General features: G+C 48.0%; 1 protein-coding gene across 1 annotated transcript in view; it reads left to right on the top strand.

Moving 5' to 3' along the window:
• WDHD1 (WD repeat and HMG-box DNA binding protein 1) overlaps window positions 1–9,406 on the top strand; it is a 41,344-nt gene extending 31,938 nt beyond the window's left edge. Inside the window, exons 23-26 of the mRNA XM_073638466.1 lie at window positions 2,947–3,096; window positions 3,179–3,279; window positions 7,621–7,756; window positions 8,840–9,406. Of these exons, the coding sequence (XP_073494567.1) occupies window positions 2,947–3,096; window positions 3,179–3,279; window positions 7,621–7,756; window positions 8,840–9,034 (582 nt within the window). The 3' untranslated portion in view covers window positions 9,035–9,406. The remainder of the gene's footprint in view (window positions 1–2,946; window positions 3,097–3,178; window positions 3,280–7,620; window positions 7,757–8,839) is intronic.
• The last annotated feature ends 8,602 nt before the right edge of the window (window positions 9,407–18,008 follow it).

The raw sequence follows: 18,008 nt of genomic DNA, 5'->3' as shown, positions 1-18,008 counted from the left end.
TTGTGTGTGGCCTCCACGTGCCTGTATGACCTCCCTACAACGCCTGGGCATGCTCCTGATGAGGTTGCGGATGGTCTCCTGTGGGATCTCCTCCCAGACCTGGACTAAAGCATCCGCCAACTCCTGGACAGTCTGTGGTGCAACGTGATGTTGGTGGATGGAGCGAGACATGATGTCCCAGATGTGCTCAATCGGATTCAGGTCTGGGGAACGGGCGGGCCAGTCCATAGCTTCAATGCCTTCATCTTGCAGGAACTGCTGACACACTCCAGCCACATGAGGTCTGGCATTGTCCTGCATTAGGAGGAACCCAGGGCCAACCGCACCAGCATATGGTCTCACAAGGGGTCTGAGGATCTCATCTCGGTACCTAATGGCAGTCAGGCTACCTCTGGAGAGCACATGGAGGGCTGTGCGGCCCTCCAAAGAAATGCCACCCCACACAATTACTGACCCACTGCCAAACCGGTCATGCTGAAGGATGTTGCAGGCAGCAGATTGCTCTCCACGGTGTCTCCAGACTCCGTCACATCTGTCACATGTGCTCAGTGTGAACCTGCTTTCATCTGTGAAGAGCACAGGGCGCCAGTGGCGACTTTGCCAATCCCGGTGTTCTGTGACATTTCTTTGGAGGGCCGCACAGCCCTCCATGTGCTCGCCAGAGGTAGCCTGACTGCCATTAGGTCACCTCCTCCTCCTGTACAATGACGAGTAACATATATATTTTAGTTCCTTCCTCTCCAATATCACAACCTGTTTTGTTTTTAAAAAAAAAAGTAGTTCCCAGAGATGCTTAGCACTTGTTGGCCCTTTTGCCTTCACTCTGCGGTCCAGCTCACCCCAAACCATCTCGATTGGGTTCAGGTCTGGTGACTGTGGAGGCCAGGTCATCTGGCGTAGCACCCCATCACTCTCCTTCTTGGTCAAATAGCCCTTACACAGCCTGGAGGTGTGTTTGGGGTCATTGTCCTGTTGAAAAATAAATGATGGTCCAACTAAACGCAAACCGGATGGAATAGCATGCCGCTGCAAGATGCTGTGGTAGCCATGCTGGTTCAGTATGCCTTCAATTTTGAATAAATCCCCAACAGTGTCACCAGCAAAGCACCCCCACACCATCACACCTCCTCCTCCATGCTTCACGGTGGGAACCAGGCATGTAGAGTCCATCCGTTCACCTTTTCTGCGTCGCACAAAGACACGGTGGTTGGAACCAAAGACCTCAAATTTGGACTCATCAGACCAAAGCACAGATTTCCACTGGTCTAATGTCCATTCCTTGTGTTCTTTAGCCCAAACAAGTCTCTTCTGCTTGTTGCCTGTACTTAGCAGTGGTTTCCTAGCAGCTATTTTACCATGAAGACCTGCTGCACAAAGTCTCCTCTTAACAGTTGTTGTAGAGATGTGTCTGCTGCTAGAACTCTGTGTGGTATTGACCTGGTCTCTAATCTGAGCTGCTGTTAACCTGTGATTTCTGAGGCTGGTGACTCGGATAAACTTATCCTCAGAAGCAGAGGTGACTCTTGGTCTTCCTTTCCTGGGGCGGTCCTCATGTGAGCCAGTTTCTTTGTAGCGCTTGATGGTTTTTGCAACTGCACTTGGGAACACTTTCAAAGTTTTTCCAATTTTTCGGACTGACTGACCTTCATTTCTTAAAGTAATGATGGCCACTCGTTTTCCTTTACTTAGCTGCTTTTTTCTTGCCATAATACAAATTCTAGCAGTCTATTCAGTAGGACTATCAGCTGTGTATCCACCAGACTTCTGCACAACACAACTGATGGTCCCAACCCCATTTATAAGGCAAGAAATCCCACTTATTAAACCTGACAGGGCACACCTGTGAAGTGAAAACCATTTCCGGTGACTACCTCTTGAAGCTCATCAAGAGAATGCCAAGAGTGTGCAAAGCCGTCATCAAAGCAAAAGGTGGCTACTTTGAAGAACCTAGAATATAAGACATATTTTCAGTTGTTTCACACTTTTTTGTTAAGTATATAATTCCACATGTGTTAATTCATAGTTTTGATGCCTTCAGTGTGAATGTACAATTTTCATAGTTATGAAAATACAGAAAAATCTTAAAATGAGAAGGTGTGTCCAAACTTTTGGTCTGTACCGTATATGTGTGTATATTTATTAGTAGATAACCGGATATACCAAGGCTATGTCACAGCTCACCTCCTCCACCTCATGTACAAAGATCGGTAACTGCTCTATACTCAGCGGATATCACGGGATACACCAAGGTGATATCACAGCTCACCTGCTTTTTTTGTACAATGACAGGTAACACATCTATATACAGTAGATAATACGATACACCAGTCACAATAGGTGATGTCACAGCTCACCACCTCCTCCTCCCACCCTTCACAATTGAAATTTGCACACGCTCATTAGATGCTTCAATACCAAAGATAGGATCAGGGTGGGTTCATTGCTGTTAATGTGCAAGTGGATTTCGTGAAAGGACAGAAGTCTAAAAAGCCTCAGTGACTGGTGTGAAAATTGCTAATTTTTAAAAAAAATAGAGATTGCGATATAGAGAAATGTCAAAATAAAACAAAAAACCTACATGCAACACAAACCTGATTTAAACAATAGTCCTTTTCTGATGAGACATTTCCTTTAATCAAAGTGCAGGTATTCTAGGGGGGAGGGTGAATTACCTTGTAGCCGGGAACGATGGTAAAAGATGATGGAGAATTGGGATTTGTCGATCTTTCGCTCCTGGTGTCGTGTATACGGGAATAAGGTCTGCTGTTATTAGCCCAGATAATGTCAGAGGAGATGACTCACGCTATCACACGAGGAATCTCATATTGAAGCTTTCTCATACGTCATTGCTGTTCATTACATTTTTTTCCCCAACAGCTGCGGCAAAAGGTAAAAAAAAAAAAAAAATAGTCCAAATTGGCAAATGACTTTTTTTTTTGGTAAAAGGTATCTGCAAGTCAGAAGAGTCCGGCGCTGTCCGGCGGATCGTCCCGCATCCTCGATAACATGAGCAAATTAGCCAAGAAAACCCCGACTGCTGCCAAATCTGATTCTCCGGTCATAAAGCCTCTGGCTCCAAAGACCAAACCTAAGCAGGTGATTACGAGGCATCGATGATTTCTCCTCCAGACTCCGCTAACAAAATATATATAATGTGGCAACTTGTATTATTTTGTAGGGACTGGTTAAATTCACTGAAAAGAAAACACAAAAAAAAGAAAATCCAACTCCCCAGCCTCCTCCGCCCAATGCTGCTACAGAGAAGGCCGAACCTAAGAAGTAAGTTTGCTTTTATTTTAAAGGATCTGGACGCCTTTTTGGAAATAATAAAAAGATAATTCACTTTATTAATAAAAAAAAGCTCATTTTGCTTCTACAGCCTCAATGTATTACTGTACATAACAGAACGAGTTACCGTTCAGCGAGCTCATCTGACAGTAGAGTGTGATGCTCTCTTCATCTAAGCGGATTTATTATCACATTAAAAGTTCTGCCACCCCCCCACCACCCACTTGGGATTTTTGGCGTTTTGATACCGTGCAACCTGGAATGTCACTGCTTTTTATTTTTTTGAGGGTTTGCATCAGTTCATGTAAAGAACATGCCGACTACTGTGAACATTTGGGTTTTGTTATTGTGACGCAAACCACAAATAGGACAAAATAACTGAAAACTTTAGTGTGCATAACTATTCACCCCCTAAAGTCAGTACTATATAGAGCCTCCTTTTGTGGCTATTACAGCTGCAAGTTTCCTTGGATAAGTCTCTATGAGCTTTCCACATTTTGCCACGGGGATTTTTTCCCATTTCTCAAGGCAAAACTGCTCCAGCTCCTCCACATTACGTTTCCTCTGGTGAACAGCAATCTCCAAGTCAGACCACAGATTCTCTATTGGATTAAGGTCTGGGCTATGACTCGGCCCCTCCAAAACATTTCCACGTTTCCCCTTACACAACTCAAGTGTTGCTTTAGCAGTATGCTTTTTGTCATTGTCTTGTTAGATGGTGAACCTCTGTCCCAGTCTCAAATCACTGACAGATAAACAGGTTTTTGCTTAAGAATATCCCTGTTTTTTACACCATCCATCTTCCCCTCGACTCGGACCATTTTCCCTGTCCCGGCTGCCACAAAACATCCCCACAGCATGATTCTACCACCACCATGTTTCACTGTGGGGATGGTGTTCTTGGGGTGATGAAATGTGTTGGTTTGGTGTCGGACATAGCGTTTACTTTGGTGGCCTAAAAATTCAATTTTGGTCTCATCTGACCACAGCACCTCCCTCCATACATTTGGGGAGTCTCCCACATGTTTTTTGGCAAACTCAAAACGAGCCTTACAACTTTTTGTGTGTAAGTAAAGGCTTTTTTTCTGCCCACTCTTCCATAAAGGCCACCTCTATGGAGAATATGGCTTATTGTGGTCATATAAACAAATACTCCAGTCTCTGGTTGGGAACTGTGCAGCTCCTTCAGGGTTACCTTTGGTCTCTGTGTTGCCTCTCTGATTGATTAATGCTCTCTTTGCTCGGGCTGAGAGTTTTGGTGGGCGCTCTCTCTTGTCAGGTTTGTTGATGATAATTGCTTTGATGGTGCTCCGGGGGATCATCAGAGATTGGGATCTTTTTTTTTATAAGCCAACCCTGACTTGTTCTTCTAAACAACTTTGTCCCTGACGTGTTTGGAGACCTCCCTGGTCTTCATGGTGTTGTTTGGAGATCTCCCTGGTCTTCATGGTGTTGTTTGGAGATCTCCCTGGTCTTCATGGTGGTGTTTGGAGATCTCCCTGGTCTTCATGGTGGTGTTTGGAGATCTCCCTGGTCTTCATGGTGGTGTTTGGAGATCTCCCTGGTCTTCATGGTGGTGTTTGGAGATCTCATTGGTCTTCATGGTGTTGTTTGGAGATCTCCTTGGGCTTCATGGTGTTGTTTGGAGATCTCCTTGGTCTTCATGGTGTTTGGTTAGTGGTGCCTCTTGTTAATGGTGTTGCAGTCTCTATGGCCTTTCAGTACAGGTAAAGTGTATATACTGACAGACGTGTGACATTAGATTGCACACACAGGGGGACGTCCTGTCACTAAGCATGGGACTTATGAAGGGAATCACTTGCACCAGAAATTTTTAGGGGCTTCATAGCAAAAGGGGTGAATACATATGCACATGCCAATTTTTAGTTATTTGATTCCATACATTTATTTATTCCTATATTTTTCTCACTTCTTCCAACTTACTATTTAGTGCTGAAGCATCACACACAAATCAGATCACACAAATATTTACACAGATGGTCATGTAACAAAATAGGTAAAAAGCCCAAGGGGGTGAATACTTTCGCAATCCACTGTACATAGAGGCTGTAGAAGCCAAATGATGCATAATTTGTAGTTAAAACCCTAAAAAAAGCAGAAATACTTTATATCTTAAAAAAATGCTTTCCATAGCCATTACATAATAGTACACTATCTATACCTTCCTCTGTTTTAATCCTTCTGTTTTGCATATGTACAGCACTGAGTGCTTTTTCCTGTTCATTATGTACATGTGCGGTAACGAGCCCTCTGAGCAATTATTTGGATGCGGTGGGACAGGAATCCTGCATTCCCATTGGCTAGACAACACCCCCCGAGGGACCCTCCTCATGAACTTTGTCTGTTTTCCCCGTTCAGAGTCTGCATTTGCTAACATGCATATATAAATACATTATGTAATATACTATATCCTTAGATTTGCACGAGCTGCAGCCCCCCTTCCTCCTAGATGTGCAAAAGCGGTGGCCCCCCCCTCTCGGTCTGCACGAGCGGCTGCCCCCCTCCCCCCCTCTCGGTCTGCACGATCGGCTGCTCCCCCCCCCTCTCGGTCTGCACGCGCGGCTGCCCCCCCCCCACTCTGTCTGCACGCGCGGCTGCCCCCCCCCCCACTCTGTCTGCACGCACGGCTGCCCCCCCCCCACTCTGTCTGCACGCACGGCTGCCCCCCCCCCCCACTCTGTCTGCACGCACGGCTGCCCCCCCCCCCCCACTCTGTCTGCACGCACGGCTGCCCCCCCCACTCTGTCTGCACGCACGGCTGCCCCCCCCCCACTCTGCACGCACGGCTGCCCCCCCCCCCCACTCTGTCTGCACACGCGGCTGCCCCTCCCTCCTCGCTCGGCTTGCACGCGCGGCTGCCCCCCCCCCCCCCTCCTCGCTCGGCTTGCACGCGCGGCTGCCCCCCCCCCCCCCCTCCTCGCTCGGCTTGCACGCGCGGCTGCCCCCCCCCCCCCCCTCCTCGCTCGGCCTGCACGCGCGGCAGCCCCCCCCCCCCTCTCCTCGTTCGGCCTGCACGCGCGGCTCCCCCCCCCCCCCCCCTCCTCGCTCGGCTTGCACGCGCGGCTGCCCCCCCCCCTCCTCGCTCGGCCTGCACGCGTGGCTGCCCCCCCCCTCTCCTCGCTCGGCCTGCACGCGCGGCCCCCCCCCCCTATCCTCGCTCGGCCTGCACGCGCGGCTCCCCCCCCCTCGCTCGGCCTGCACGCGCGGCTGCCCCCCCCTCCCTCCTCGCTCGGCCTGCACGCGCGGCTGCCCCCCCCTCCCTCCTCGCTCGGCCTGCACGCGCGGCTGCCCCCCCTCCCTCCTCGCTCGGCCTGCACGCGCGGCCCCGCCCCCCTCCCTCCTCGCTCGGCCTGCACGCGCGGCCCCGCCCCCCCTCCCTCCTCGCTCGGCCTGCACGCGCGGCCCCGCCCCCCCTCCCTCCTCGCTCGGCCTGCACGCGCGGCCCCGCCCCCCCTCCCTCCTCGCTCGGCCTGCACGCGCGGCCCCGCCCCCCCTCCCTCCTCGCTCGGCCTGCACGCGCGGCCCCGCCCCCCCTCCCTCCTCGCTCGGCCTGCGCTCCCCCCCCCCTCGCCCCCCCCCCCCCCCCTCGCTCGGCCTGCGCTCTCCTCCCCCTCGCTCGGTCTGCACGCGCGGCTGCCTCCCCCCTCGCTCGGTCTGCACGCGCGGCTGCCTCCCCCCTCGCTCGGTCTGCACGCGCGGCTGCCTCCCCCCTCGCTCGGCCTGCGCTCGCCCCCCCCCCCTCCCCCCTCGCTCGGTCTGCACGCGCGGCTGCCCCCCCCCCCCCCCTCCCCCTCGCTCGGCCTGCGCTCGCCCCCCCCTCCCCCTCGCTCGGCCTGCACGCGCGGCTGCCCCCCCCCCCCCCCTCGCTCGGTCTGCACGCGCGGCCCCCTCGCTCGGCCTGCGCTCGCCCCCACCCTAGATCAGATATATGTATAACTAGCACTGATCCATGCAGAGTCTTCGCCCGGTCTCAGCGGCTCATCGAGCTCCGGACTTCTAAACCCGAGCGCTGCCTCACGGTAACGAGCAGCAGATTGTTGGTGCGACGTTACGTGTCATAAATCCTGCTAACCAGAACAGTCTGCGGAGCGACAGAAATGTGGGCAATTAGAAGCATCAAAGCCCCGGTTGTCTAAGCGAGCGCACACCCCTCCTATAACCTCCTCAGTCCGATTATTTATGGATGTTTGGATGGAAAGCGGCAGATTTTGCGGCAGTGGTTATGTTCCTATAGAGTAGAGATGACCGGCGGCGTTACCATCAGGTTATGTTTGTGTGCAGCGTCCGTCATCATGGCTGATGTCTTTGCAGATCTAAGACCGGCTTCCAGCTATGGTTGGATGAGAATCGTCAGAGCATCTTGTCTGAGAATCCTGACATTGACGAGTCTGAAATTATTAAGGAAGGCATGAGCCGATTCAGGGCACTGAGTAACGAGGAGAGGATGGTAAGTAACGTGTGCGGCGGAGGATGGGGGTGAACTGAGGACCCTGCTGACGTCCCGATGCTTCACATCCCCCCCCGTGTATTGCACAGCGGCAAGGGGCACTGTGGGAGCTCCTGTATTACAGAGGGACCCCTCACTTATTAAAAAAAAAAATGTCATTATCTATTTTTATTGCCTCTGTTTTCTAGAATCCAATGTCATTTTTCTCTTGTTTCTCCCGTGTCTCTCTTTCGCCCCCTCTACCTGGTTTGTAACTCTAGTCTAGTCATTATGATGATCCCTCCCTCTTGGGGAACGAGACTAGATTTATATACAAATAAGAAAGGGAATGGAGAACGAGCAGGAACGAAAGAAAAACAATGGAATTAAGTGAAAAATATTACAAACACAACAACTCCAAGAGATGGATAGATAGATATCCTGGTGCCAGCAAATACTCTGCAACCTGCACAGCAGAATCCGCACATGTACTGCAAACTTCGCCCTGTGCACGAGTGAGGACGACCTCCGAGAACAGTCCTGCAAACTTCGCCCTGTGCACGAGTGAGGACGACCTCCGAGAACAGTCCTGCAAACTTCGCCCTGTGCACGAGCGAGGATGACCTCCGAGAAAAGTCCTTCTATGCACAGGGTGAAGTTTGCAGGACACGTGCGGATTCTGCTGTGCAGGTTACAGGTTATTTGCTGGCAGCGGGCTGAAGTCCCACATCTACATTGTACACGCCGCACACTGACAGCGAAGCCCGAGCGATGAGTGACTTCGGCCGAACACTGCATTTTGTCAGCAATCATTACTTTCAGCGCCACAGATGTTCCCATCACCGTTTTTGGTGCAAAGGGTGAAATATGCGACTTATTCACTATGAGATCCACAATGGAAATGCCCCCTGGGAACGTAGCACAATGTCTAAACCAGTTCATCTGCCCTTTCAACATTGTGGAAAAATGTACAAAAAATAACATAACTAATTCACATTTGATGACGGTAGAAAAACTGCGCTGAAATCACCATCACGTTACTGCCCGTATAAGATGAGACAGTCCGAGCGCTAACGAGCGTCCTTTATCATCCTCTCTCATTAGAGGTGGACGGAAGAAGCCAAAGGAGACGATTCTGCTGATCCGAAAAAGAGGAAACGAGAACAAGAAAACCGTGACTCCCAGGAAGCTCCGGACGAGGAGGCGGCCGAGGACCACAGCGGCGGAGCGAAAAAACGCAAACCGCTGGACCAGTCTACAAATAACAAGCTCTCTGCGTTTGCGTTTAAGAAAGACTGAGACGAAGGCAACGGCAACCTCTCTGTATGTCCGTCCATATCCGCTCTGCCAGGGGTATACAAGGAGATAAGAGCAAGGCTGCAGTCTGCCGGTGTGAGGGGCAGAGACCTCCCCAGTGATAACATTTACATGGAAGACCCCGATGTACAGGCACTGACGATGCCGCTGCACTTCTGGGACAAGGTCAGTACATCTGGGATGAGACATTGTAACGGGGCACTCCGAGGCTGACATGACGGCATGTAGTGCGCACGCTGCCATGATTCAGTCCCCGAGAGCAGATCCGGGGTCACACAGTGCGGTTTATACACGTTCATCGCCCACACATCAAGGACTGAATCCTGATACAGATTTAGGGGATTAGTTAATTTACAGCAAAGAAAAAAAACATTTTAAAGTAGCACTCCGGGGAAAATGTTTCATCTTTTTAGTCCCATTGTCATTATTTTAGTGTTCTAAGGTCTGCTGTTCCTATACAGACCGCTGAATGCTGCCATTATCAGCACCACGTCACCTCACCCCGAGTCCTCTGTGTGGACTGGAAGTCACTTTCTCAGTGCGAGGCTATGAGACCGACATCAAAAAGTGACGTCCAGTCCACACCGAGGACTCCGGATGGGGGAACGGGGTGTAACTGGTAACGGATGGGGGAATGGGGTGTAACTGGTAACGGATGGGGGAATGGGGTGTAACTGGTAACGGATGGGGGAACGGGGTGTAACTGGTAACGGATGGGGGAACGGGGTGTAACTGGTGACGGATGGGGGAACGGGGTGTAACTGGTGACGGATGGGGGAACGGGGTGTAACTGGTAATGGATGGGGGAACGGGGTGTAACTGGTAATGGATGGGGCAACGTGGTGTAACTGGTAACGGATGGAGGAACTGGGTGTAACTGGTAACGGATGGGGCAACGGGGTATAACTGGTAACGGATGGGGCAACGGGGTGTAACTGGTAACGGATGGGGCAACGTGGTGGAACGGGTAACGGATGGGGCAACGTGGTGGAACGGGTAACGGATGGGGCAACGTGGTGGAACGGGTAACGGATGGGGCAACGGGGTGTAACTGGTAACGAATGGGGCAACGGGGTGTAACGGGTAACGGATGGGGCAACGTGGTGGAACGGGTAACGGATGGGGCAACGTGGTGGAACGGGTAACGGATGGGGCAACGTGGTGGAACGGGTAACGGATGGGGCAACGTGGTGGAACGGGTAACGGATGGGGCAACGTGGTGGAACGGGTAACGGATGGGGCAACGTGGTGGAACGGGTAACGGATGGGGCAACGTGGTGGAACGGGTAACGGATGGGGCAACGTGGTGCTGATAACTGCAGCCCTTGTACACTATATAGATTGCCAAAAGGACTGAAGGCAAATATATTCTCCCCCTACGGCTTCTTTAGCAAACAAACTAACTGCAAATAAACTTTGTACAACGTTATGTTTTCTCACACCGGTTCTTTTAACTCTTTTTTTGTAAATATATTTCATACCTCACGATGTGAATGTCTTGTAAATAAAGATTTATACAGTTACTGTTCATCTGGCTTCTACATTCTTATATTCAACCAACCAATATTTAAGGTATAAACCTAAAAATCTAGTGAATGTATTACATTATTTATCCTGTCTTATACTCCAGAGCCGCACTCAGTGTACATACATTACATTACTGATCCAGAGTTACATCCTGTATTATACTCCAGAGCTGCACTCACTATTCTGCTGGTGCAGTCACTGTATACATACATTACATTACTGATCCTGTACTGATCCTGAGTTACATCCTGTATTATACTCCAGAGCTGCACTCACTATTCTGCTGGTGCAGTCACTGTGTATATACATTACATTACTGATCCTGAGTTACATCCTGTATTATACTCCAGAGCTGCACTCACTATTCTGCTGTTGCAGTCACTGTGTACATACATTACATTACTGATCCTGAGTTACATCCTGTATTATACTCCAGAGCTGCACTCACTATTCTGCTGGTGCAGTCACTGTGTACATACATTACATTACTGATCCTGAGTTACATCCTGTATTATACTCCAGAGCTGCACTCACTATTCTGCTGGTGCAGTCACTGTGTACATACATTACATTACTGATCCTGAGTTACATCCTGTATTATACCCCAGAGCTGCAATCACTATTCTGCTGGTGCAGTCACTGTGTACATACATTACATTTCTGATCCTGAGTTACATCCTGTATTATACTCCACAGCTGCACTCACTATTCTGCTGGTGCAGTCACTGTGTACATACATTACATTACTGATCCTGTACTGATCCTGAGTTACCTCCTGTATTATGCTCCAGAGCTGCACTCATTCTGGCTTTTTTTTTTCAAGCCTTATGAGTGTAATTTGAGGACATGTCTTTGGGGGAGATTTGGGCTCGTTTTCCCGTCACCCACCTGTCCATAATGTCTGGAATGTCCTGAAGGAAGACAATAAATGCTGAACATCCTGTTTCCTTATCGATGTGGATTGCAGGTGTAGGAGGATAATGGCGTCTCAAGGATCTGGACATTGTCAGTGGCCTCCAGAATGACAGGAAGAAACGTTCGCAATCATCCGAATGATTAATCTGTAATCCTGGTGCATCCGATCAGAAATGCCAAAAAAAAGTCCCATCCCATGGCATAGACTGTCTGCAAGTCCCAGATTTAAAGGGGTTGTCCACCGTCAATGGTTTATAGAATCTGCTTACAACAATGCAACATAATGGAAGGGGCCGGGGACTTCATGACAAGCAGCGCTCCAGTAGTCCCGGCGGGAATAAAAGCAGTGCCAAGCGAGTATGCACACTGTAGCTCCATCCTAATGGGGGTAAAAGTGCTCCGTCCTGGCATTGGTCAGACCCACCCGATCTAGAAGTTATCACTGATCCAGACAATCTGCAGATAAAACATACAGTGGGTACGGAAAGTATTCAGACCCCTTGAAATTTTTCACTGTTTCATTGCAGCCATTTGGTAAATTCTAAAAAGTTCATTTTTTTTCTCATTAAAGTCCACTCTGCACCCCATCTTACTGAAAAAAAAACAAATGCAGACATTTTTGCAAATTTATTAAAGAAAAACTGAAATATCAAAATGGTCATAAGTATTCAGACCCTTTGCTCAGACACTCATATTTAAGTCACATGCTGTCCATTTCCTTGTGATCCTCCTTGAGATGGTTCTACTCCTTCATTGGAGTCCAGCTGTGTTTAATTAAACTGATAGGACTTGATTTGGAAAGGCACACACCTGTCTATATAAGACCTCACAGCTCACAGTGCATGTCAGACCAAATGAGAATCATGAGCTCAAAGGAACTGCCCAAGGAGCTCAGAGACAGAATTGTGGCAAGGCACAGATCTGGCCAAGGTTACAAAAGAATTTCTGCATTACTCAAGGTTCCTAAGAGCACAGTGGCCTCCATAATCCTTAAATGGAAGAAGTTTGGGACCACCAGAAGTCTTCCTAGACCTGGCCGTCCCACCAAACTGAGCAATCGTGGTAGAAGAGCCTTGGTGAGAGAGGTAAAGAAGAACCCCAAGATCACTGTGGCTGAGCTCCAGAGATGCAGTAGGTAGATGGGAGAAAGTTCCACAAAGTTAACTATCACTGCAGTCCTCCACCAGTCGGGCCTTTATGGCAGAGTGGCCCGAAGGAAGCCTCTCCTCAGTGCAAGACATATGAAATCCTGCATAGAGTTTGCTCAAAAATACATGAAGAACTCCCAGACTATGAGAAATAAGATTCTCTGGTCTGATGAGAAAAAGATAGAACTTTTTGGTGATTATTCTAAGCGGTCTGTGTGGAGAAAACCAGGCACTACTCATCACCTGCCCAATACAATCCCAACAGTGAAACATGGTGGTGGCAGCATCATGCTATGGGGGTGTATTTCAGCTGCAGGGACAGGATGACTGGTTGCAATTGAAGGAAACATGAATGCGGCCAAGTACAGAGAAATCCTGGATGAAAACCTCTTCCAGAGTGCTCTGGATCTCAGACTTGGCCGAAGGTTCACCTTCCAACAAGACAATGAATCAAAGCACACAGCTAAAATAACAAAAGAGTGGCTTCAGAACAACTCTGTGACCATTCTTAACTGGCCCAGCTAGAGCCCTGACCTAAACCCAATTGAGCATCTCTGGAGAGACCTGAAAATGGCTGTCCACCAACGTTCACCATCCAACCTGATGGAACTGGAGAGGATCTGCAAGGAAGAATGGCAGAGGATCCCCAAATCCAGCTGTGAAAAACTTGTTGCATCATTCCCAAGAAGACTCATGGCTGTACTAGCTCAAAAGGTGCTTCTACTCAATACTGAGCAAAGGGTCTGAATACTTATGACCATGTGATATTTCAGTTTTTCTTTTTTAATAAATTTGCAAACATTTCTACATTTGTTTTTTTTCAGTCAAGATGGGGTGCAGAGTGAACTTTAATGAGAAAAAAATGAACTTTTTAGAATTTACCAAATGGCTGCAATGAAACAAAGAGTGAAAAATGTAAAGGGGTCTGAATACTTTCGCACCCACTGTATGTAATCAGCACAACTATCAACTGTTTTATTAGAGATAGGGAATTTTGCAAACAGGTTTACAAAAAAACAAAGCAGAAAAAAACTTCATGTAGGCTAAATTGGCTTCAGAAAACACACCAAATACTCATCGTGGGAACCTCGCCTTATCCGAGTACTGACACTGACTGCTGGAACTGACTGCAGGCCTCCTGGCCCAAACTATACCTAGCCTTACACACTCCCTGTTAGAATGAGTTCACTGTTGGATTCTCAGTTAACTCATTGTGCAGGGAAACAAAATTTGTAAAAGCAAAAAATGGTGCAACATTTTTTTTATAAAACCCAAAACAGCCCCAAATCAGTAAAAACAAAAAGTCCCCAAAGTCCATCTACTTTAGGGGTAAAATCCAGATGTGGCGGTTTTGTTACAGCCCCACACATTTGGATGGGACTTTGCCATATGTACACTATACTTTTGTGTTGCAGAAATGCAGTAGATTATCATGGAGGATTTCACCCCTTTGAGGTATATTGGGAGCACAATTCTTCCCCTAACACGTGCGGATTTTGCTGTAGAATCACTTTATATATAAGATCGGTTCCGGAGTAGAGAGGAGAGGAGCTGCTGCGCCCATCGTGGAGCACACAGGTCTTGTCTCGGCTGCTGTAGAGTTTGGCGTTGAGAACCGTTACCGCAACACCTGAATTTTTATGGCCTAAGGCTTTATATTGGTGTTTCACAAAATGTGTCACCTTCGTGGCTGCAAAACTACAACTCCCAGCATCCCCTGAGAGGAGTTAGGGTTGTGCTTTAGGTTGTGGAAGATTCATTTTCCCCTAATACAATCTGTCTTGCTGGAAATTGTTACTTCGCTCCAGGACATTCTTGGAATACAATTTGCAGACACGTAACATCCTGACATCACCGGCGTCTTCATGCTCCGAGGCCATTGTGGTTTGAGTTGATGCATTCTGTGACGTAACACACCGCTGCTTTGAGTTAAAAACAAGAATAATCCCTGTGTGAAAGAAAGAAGAATATGTAAGACATTATACCAAAAGAAACAAGATACACCAGATGGTTAAAGCAAATTGTTTTTCCATCGTCCTCTATTTAGCGCGATTGTGCAATTGTGGTAAAACTGGGTTTATGCAACATTTTTACATAGCATAAATTTTATACATTTTTTTTCTACCATCAGGCACCACCAGGGGGAGCTCACTGCATACTTTGTCATTCTGTTCCTTGTATATGTGTATGCAGTGAGCTCCGGGCCCCACTAGGGGGAGCTCACTGCATACTTCTGTTTCTTGCATAAATGCATGCAGTAAGGTCCATGCACCACTAGGGGAGTTCGCCTCATACTTTGTATTTCTGTTTCTTGTAGAATTGTATGCAGTAAATTCTGAACACCACTAGGGGAGCTCGCTGCATACTTCTGTTTCTTGTATAAATGCATGCAGTAAGGTCCATGCACCACTAGGGGGAGCTCGCTGCATACTTTGTAATTCTGTTTGCTGTAAAGTTGGGACTCCACTAGGGGGAGATCAGGAACTTACTGCATACAGTTCATACATTGCACTCAATAACAAAGCCATATGCAGTAGGCTCCCTCTAGTGGTGGCTGCAAGAAGCACAAGTTTCATCATTTAAGCCTGCAGTCACAACCAGGTGGCGATTACTGCATGCCATGTCATTCACCTCTGTGCTCCCCCCTAGTGGTTATACAAATTCTAAAATTTGTGCTGCCTGCAACCACCACTAATAAAACAGTATGCCGTAGGCTTCCTCTAGTGGTGGTTGCAGGTAGCACAAATATGATTTTTTTTATATTATTATTCATAGTCACCACTAGGGGGAGCTCACTGCATACGGTATTAGTGGTGAGGCCATGGAGCTACAAATAAATAATTTAATGCTACGTCTATGCAGGGGCTTTGCAGCTTTGTAGCAGAAGAAGAGCCTGAAGCGTCTGATGGTCTAATATATGTCCATGGTCTTTAATAACCCCCCCCCCCGCCATCTCCGTGTCTGCAGGGTATAATTGCGGTGTCATTCTGTATGACAATAACGCTCATTTCTCCTGGATGTGGACATGGCGCAGACTTCCACTTGTCTCTGTATCAATATGTGCAAAACAACGGAGCCGGGGAAGACGCGGCGCGGAGGCAATCACGTCGTAATGAGCGGACGGGTGTGGGACGGGATCTGACCGTGTTGCTTAGAAACCTCATCCCCTGTATGGACAGCACTATTGATTAGCACTTCATGGCGGATTTCGTAAATAAGCAAACAGATGCGGGAACACGATGGCGCTTAGTCACAAATTACCCGTCTCGCCTCGAGCTGGACCCCAATAGATATTCCCGCTGAAGTGCCGATACACCTTGTGCTGCCAAGTGGAAGAAGTCTAGGACCTGTGCAACTTAATATATTCTGAATGAAAGCAATCATGGGTGTGCAAACTTTTGCAAAAGAATAAGAAAGCAACTTTTTAAATAGTCCTACCGTTTTGTGTTGACAGCTCCTATGCAGACCCTGCAGTCGTGTGTTACTCCGCTCACTATGACCCAAGTTACTGAGAGATTGGAGAGACCCACGACTGCCGGATCAGACTACACACCGGTCTCCAGAGCTGTATACCCAAAACCGGAGACTTTATTCAAGAGGAGAGATCTCTAAGCAATCGCAAAACTACAACTCCCAATGTGCACTGACAGCTGTGAGGGTTTCCTAATTAAAGTGCTTCGTGTCATTTTATTAAATGGGTAAACTTGTAAAGTGCTTTTAAAAACAAGTCATTTTGCAATTTACTTCCTATGAAAAAAAATCTTCTCTGTTCCTTTTATGACCACATCAAAGTTCAACTCAACTCTCTGATGTGGTCGAAAATCCAGGAGGAGAGAAGTGCAGAAAAAGACAAGAGTTCTAAACCGACCTATCAGAAGGAGCTCACTGAAGGGTTATCGGTTAACTCATTCTGCAGGGCAACAAGAAGCACTTTTAATTCTATTGTGTTTTACTCTTTTGTCTACTGCAGTCTCAGGTTAGCCGGTTTCCTAGGCAAGGAGCGCACGCTTGCAAGCGCTGCCCTAAAGCGGTCCGGATCTGGACTGCCTCTGTGCTACCTCTGCACCAGATTTGACAATTCGGATCAGAGGTGCGTTCTTGCTGCAATCAGAGAGCTGGGAAGTAGAGGAGCGTTGTGCTCCTGAAGACAGAAGATGATACAACCCCTTTAAAATGGTAAAACAGCATCTCGCTGTGTATACGTATTCACACGGTGCAGTCAGATTGGAAAGAAGTTCATTGCATTACTAACATTTTTTACATGTTTGGGTTTTTTCCCCATTGCACTGTAACTGAGAAATCTTCATTACCACAGTGCAGAAAAAGAAGCAAATCCGGCTCTGCTACATCCCCACACTCACTTGTGCAATCAAGGAAATTCCTTATGAACATTCACTGGAACTGCGCCACCTGCTGGCTCATAATAGATACTAAATTATGAAATAAAAATGTTTTTCTTGCAATCGTGTGAGTAAAAATCCCCAATTCTGTAACATGAAGCCCAAGCTGAATAAGGAAGGTGTGTGGGGGGAGGGGAGGGTGCAATATGCTTCAATCATACGTTTTATCCCACGCGTCATTAAGCAACGTCTCCCCGCAGACAGTCATCAGTCATTGTGATGTACAAGGTGGAAATTCAGCAGTCTGAGCTTTACTGACAAACCCTCAATAGGTTGTTTGGATGTCTGATTGCAAGCTCCTATGTCCAGGCCTGTAAAATACCCGGATCTGTGTGATGGCTGTACAGCACGATGCAAGATGAATTAATGGCGATAGATATATAGATGCAATATAAATGGAAGTGATGTTAAAGAGATGATCAGATCAGATAAATGGATGATAAATGCAGAGGGATATATAGATAGTCGCTATGAGATGGATCAGTCGATCGATAGCGATGAAACAGATACATAGAGGCAATGGCTGGTGTATGGGGTTCAGCACCATGGACAGAGCTGTCAATCATCCGCACTGCGCTGCCCCTATATCTGCGATCTGCCCAGCTCCAGACCCTGATCATAGACGTAACAATCGTTAGTTACAGACGAATACAAATGTAACAGGAGTCATCAAAAAGTTGCACAACAGTCGCCATTCCAGTGACACATGTGACCAATGTCCAGCAGAAAAGGTTTTTTTTAAAGGGACTTATTAGAATTAGAAAAACATGGCTGCTTTCTTTCAGAAACCGCCGCAGACCTGTCCACAGATTGTGTAAGGCATGGTAGTCCAACTCCATTTTAATGTGCATGGTTGTTTATGGTAGAAACCCCTTTAAAGGGAGGCTGTCAGCACAGAAGGACTGATCAAACCAAGCACAGGTGTTCGGTGCTTCATGGCGCTGCTATAGTATAGCGCCACCCGGT

This window comes from Phyllobates terribilis, unplaced genomic scaffold (genome assembly GCF_046119375.1).
Source record: "Phyllobates terribilis strain yellow unplaced genomic scaffold, ASM4611937v1 Scaffold_7__3_contigs__length_470593459, whole genome shotgun sequence".
Classification (NCBI taxonomy): Eukaryota; Metazoa; Chordata; class Amphibia; order Anura; family Dendrobatidae; genus Phyllobates; species Phyllobates terribilis.
Note: the sequence above shows the minus strand (reverse complement) of the source record. Positions and strands in the feature narration are given on the sequence as shown.